The 5,142-nt window shown below is 34.4% G+C and overlaps 1 protein-coding gene across 1 annotated transcript; it reads left to right on the top strand.

Annotated features, from left to right (window-relative positions):
• Nucleotides 1-1,178: 1,178 nt before the first annotated feature.
• Nucleotides 1,179-3,264, top strand: GJE1 (gap junction protein epsilon 1). Its single transcript, XM_008695048.2, has 3 exons — nucleotides 1,179-1,447; nucleotides 2,140-2,322; nucleotides 2,854-3,264. Exons 1-3 carry the CDS (start codon nucleotides 1,409-1,411, stop codon nucleotides 3,247-3,249), a joined length of 618 nt encoding a protein of 205 aa, XP_008693270.1. The 5' UTR covers nucleotides 1,179-1,408; the 3' UTR covers nucleotides 3,250-3,264.
• Nucleotides 3,265-5,142: the final 1,878 nt, after the last annotated feature.

Genomic DNA, 5,142 nt, shown 5'->3' on the forward strand with positions numbered 1-5,142 from the left:
ACACATGCAATTAAGGTTCAAGCTAAGCTTATTCATCTCTGAAAAAACACAGGAAGACTTTGATGATTTTTACATGTCTGACCCTAGCACATAATGGTCTAAACAAACACATTCATTGTTGCACATGGTAGAAATCAAAGCAGGATTCTTCCTGTGCAAAAGATAGCTTTGGCTTTTGGATACCCCTTCATAGGAATCAATACATAGCAAACCTGGAATGCTGTTTCTGAGAAGATGAAAATATACAGCAATTTCTCTCATCCAGCGGCTCTGAGGGATCATTACATTGTCCACGTTTATTTTCCCTATCCAGTGCAACACCTTGATTCAACAAGGCCATGGCCCCTTGCCCATTGGCTCCAATTGCATGTGTTATACAATCACTTCTCTGCATGCTAAGGAGAGCCGTGAAGTTGTCTAGAGTTACAACTTTTGCAAATCACAAAAAAAAACAAAGATGAGGAAGGCAGATGAAGTAGCAGATTTGACCCATCATTGGCTGTATGGAAGTATAGGTGGGTAGAAGACATTACACAGATATATCAGTTGGAAGGTATCTCCTTGTCTGTTTTGGCCCCTGCTGATCCCAGCACCCATAACAGTGTCTAGCACTTGATGTGCTTATTGAAGGACAAAAGAAAGAGAAGGCAGGATTGTTGACATGATTTGTGTCAGATCCTGGCCTCATCTTGGTTGGCAGTACACTATCTTTTCACTCAGAATAGAGATCTAACTTTAGATTTTTCAATGTCCACAGTAAGCATTCAGCAAAAAGACAAATATAGCAACATATCAGTAATATCAGATGTTGTAATAGCTATCATAATCTGTGTTACAGTTTCTTAAATGTCCCAGAAATTAGTCCTATTCTATAAAAGTAAACAAGAAAGAATCAGGAATATTTCCCACGTAATTATCTTTTCAGACATACCTACATGGAGCGTGGGGGGAGATCACTGGACATTTTGGAGAAAACTCTAAGCTTAAGAATGCCCTGATTTACATATAGGCAATTTTCAGGTAATTGAGAGGCATTGAGTGTTCAGAGCCCTTGTTGGACTGGACTCTTGCTTTGCTGGCACTTCTGTCTGTCTGGCTGGCTCTGCTGACAGTGTAAGTCAAGGGATTATTACATTGACCACATGCCCTCTGCTTTTCTTTGTTTTTGTTTTGTTTTGTTTTGTTTTGGGACAGAGATAGGAAAGTTGACTGGGGCCCCAGAGATCTACGGAAAAAAAAGAAAAAAGAAAAAAGAAAAGAAAAGGAGGAGGGGAGAGAAATTTGCAGTGATAAGTGTTTTCGTCTGTAAGAGTCATGAGAGAATATGAGTCTGATCCTGGCAGAAGCGAAGTGGCAATGTGGGTCAAGAATTAACCCACAGGGATGCCAGGCTAACAACTTCTGAGACATGTCTCTAAATTACATCAAAAACTTCTATGAAGGATGTGTAAGTATTATACAAACAAACAAAAAAAAAACAGTTGTTTGAGTCTTGTCTTGTATTTTAACCTGATTTGCATAAGTATTGATGAATAAGAACCTCTACATATATGGAGAATAATATAAATATCAACTATATGATTTAGGATATTCTGAATTTAAAACTATAACTAGAATAATTCAGGAAGTACTTTAAGCTGTTAGTGTTTAAAAGTAGCTCACTCTCTTCTCAATCTGATAATTAAGAAGTGGAAAATAAGCTGTAATGACAATTAAATAAACATCATTTGGTTGTTAAGATAGTGTGCATACCAATGAGTTTAATATTAGATTTGTTATCTAATTTTCTAAAAGAGGTCTTAGATATTCTAAGATTCTCTTGACTTTATTGAAAAAGAATTACAGGGGTAGGAGGAATAGTCATTGAATTCAGAGCTTTTTAAATATTTCCAAGATTATACATTTGATTAGCAACATGTCCTTATTTGACTGCTGCATTTCATATTTTCAGAGTGCAAAGGCGTGAGCAATCTCATGATGCAGAATTTACATTGGGCTTTATGAGGTCTAAAGTTATATCTTGCTTCAAAAACTCATAAATCTTAAATATTTTAAAATGTGATAATGAAAACATCCTTTAAAATGTACTTCTTTAATGTTTGTTTACAAAACATTTCTTTCTCCTAAAACCATTAACAGGTGAAGCCTCCAACCGTGATCGGTCAATTCCACACCCTTTTCTTTGGATCAGTGAGAATGTTCTTCCTTGGGGTGTTAGGCTTTGCGGTCTATGGGAATGAGGCTTTGCACTTCAGTTGTGATCCAGACAGAAGAGAAATAAATCTCTTCTGTTACAATCAGTTTAGGCCAATCACTCCACAAGTAAGTTTTTCTGTGTTCACGTAAACCTTCCTCTACCCTGGATAAAAATTGTTTTCTTTTTAAATGTAAAATAATGTCATAATAAGATGAAGAATACCCTAATAAGTATTATTTTCTAGAATTATTACTTGTTTTCTAACTGGCTGTTTATTTCAGGTAAATTAACTTGAGTTGGTCAAGAGTTTCTTCCATCTCCAGAATTCTGTTATCTATTGATGTTAGAATTATACTCTAGGCCTGTAATTAGAAAATGGAAATTAGGTAGCTACTAAAATAAAATACTTCATTATTATTTGTAATTGGTAGGTGATGACAGCAAAATAGGACTACATTTTTACAATTCACAATTTAAAAATTTAAACATCTTAGTAATATGCTCAACGTTACTATCTTCATTATATTATTTTTATTGCTCATAAGACTTATGAAAGTTAGAATTGTTAAATTTGCCTCTGTTGAGAGTCAGTCTCTTTCGTGTGTTTTTGGTAACATGTTGGCCGATTTGACTAAGATATTTCTGACATACTTTAGGTGTTCTGGGCGTTACAACTAGTGATTGTCCTGGTTCCAGGAGCTATTTTCCACCTTTACGCTGCATGTAAAAGCATCAATCAAGAATGCATTCTTCAAAAGCCTATCTACACTGTGATTTATATCCTCTCTGTTTTATTAAGAATTAGTCTAGAGGTGATAGCATTCTGGCTTCAGATTCACCTCTTTGGTTTCCAAGTTAAAGCCCTCTACCTGTGTGATGCTGGATCTCTTGGGGAAAAATTTACTATTATAAAATGCATGGTGCCAGAACACTTTGAGAAGACCATTTTTCTTATTGCAATGTATACATTTACTGTGATTACAGTAGTACTATGTGTTGCTGAAGTTTTTGAGATCATATTTAGAAGATTTTGCTTTCTAATTGGGCAATGACCAGAAGGCTAATTATCTATTGTCATGCCACAATTCTTTCTCAATCATTCTTACTTAGTTTCGTCTTATTCAGAGAGTATCTCAATTTCAAACATAAATATCTGTTCTTTAAACTTACCTCAGTGTGTCTGAACTTCATGTCTGATATAAAATATTATACTAAGTTCCAAGGCAGGTTCTCGAACAAACATTTCATTCTACTTTAATTTTGTCACACACTAGAAAATATCTACAGAACTAATATTAACTCTTTTTTAAATAGTACTTTTACAGAGTTCTCTCACACAAAACATCTTAAATAATCACAGTATTTTGTGGCCAGAGAAACTTTTATTATCTCTTTTACACAGAGTGGAAAATTGAGTCTCAGGGAGGTAATACATATGCCCAAAGTCATATAACCACATCAGGATTCAGATCTCCTAAAAGTAAAGTCTGAAGCCTTTTGGCTAAACTTTGAGGGTGTAATTATATTTGCATTCACATAAAATGTAACTTAGTTAAGCACAAAAGTTGTAAATTAATTATTAAAAGTCATTCTATAGTTTGATCATTAACTTAAAGAAATGGAGTAATTACATTTTTAATATTATACTGTTTTCTTAACATTTTTAACATTAAATTATATGATAATATAGCCACCAAATAAATTTAAAACGCTATGGCAAATATTGTGAATGGTTTCCTTGTTTCTTGTTGAAAAAAAAAAAACACCTCTCACAGATATCCTAATAACTATAGCTTTTATGTTCAAGATTATTGAACTGGAAAACTATATTTATATTAAGTTAGACTTCCTGAAAAGCTATGAAATTATTTCAGAGAAATTTATATCAGTTCAGTGTATTCTTTTTAATCTGCCTATCTTAACAATAATCACCTTAATTGATATCATTTAAAATCTTTATGTATGACTGCCTTGTACTGATGCCTTATTAGCAGAGAGAATATAGTCAGTCAAATATTGAGGTTTTCAATTTTTTCTCAAACATTTTTCAGCCTATGTTTAATATCATGAATTTCTAGATTTAGGATTTTAAATCATTGAAGCTTTCTCCACATAGAAAGTATAGGAGAAGAGCCAACTTATTTTCATTCAACAAAGTGCTGCTAAGTATCTGTTATTGAACATGTACTGCACCAAGAGTTCATAGACAAAGATAATCAAGATTTAGTACCCTTATGAGATATGTAGTGAGTGGTCCAGTGGCATCTTAAAGAGTGGGGGCTGTGGGAATAGCCCACCCTGCAAGGAAGGAATATTTATTCACTTTGTTTAGAATCACTGGCCCTACGTCCTAAGCAACAGTGACAACTTTTAGTCCACTTTATTATTATTTTTAAATTCTCTATATATAGCCCATCTTTTATTGCCTGCACCCAGGGTGGATCACTTTCACCAATCCTCCCACAAACACAAACACGTTTATCTTGGATCTATTCTCCTGCACCTTTGGAAGTAATTTTTTTATTCGATGCTAGACATTGTGTGTTTTACCTTGTTGGATGCAGGATATTTTTGTCTTCCCATGAATATTCTTAAACTTTATTCTGGGGCACAGTTAAGTTACTTGGAAATGGTTGATTCTCTGTGCTTCCTTTTAAGTTTTGTTAGATGGAAACAGCTTAGCTCTCACTGAAGGATTAATTTTGCCACCTTACTAAGGCAAATCCTTTCTGAGTACTCTATCAGATAATCCTTTGGTATTGTGGAAATGTGATGTTTCCACCACTCTCAAAATTCTATCCTCAAGCTGGTTGACTCTTAGTCCATTTGGACTGTTATAACGAGGTACCATAGATTGGGTGGCTTATAAACAACAGAAATTTATTTCTTACAGTTCTAGAGGCCGGAAGTCTGAGACCAGGGTGCCAGCACAGTCAAGTTCTGGT

This window comes from Ursus maritimus, unplaced genomic scaffold, assembly GCF_017311325.1.
Source record: "Ursus maritimus isolate PB19 unplaced genomic scaffold, ASM1731132v1 scaffold_13, whole genome shotgun sequence".
In the NCBI taxonomy this organism is placed as follows: domain Eukaryota; kingdom Metazoa; phylum Chordata; class Mammalia; order Carnivora; family Ursidae; genus Ursus; species Ursus maritimus.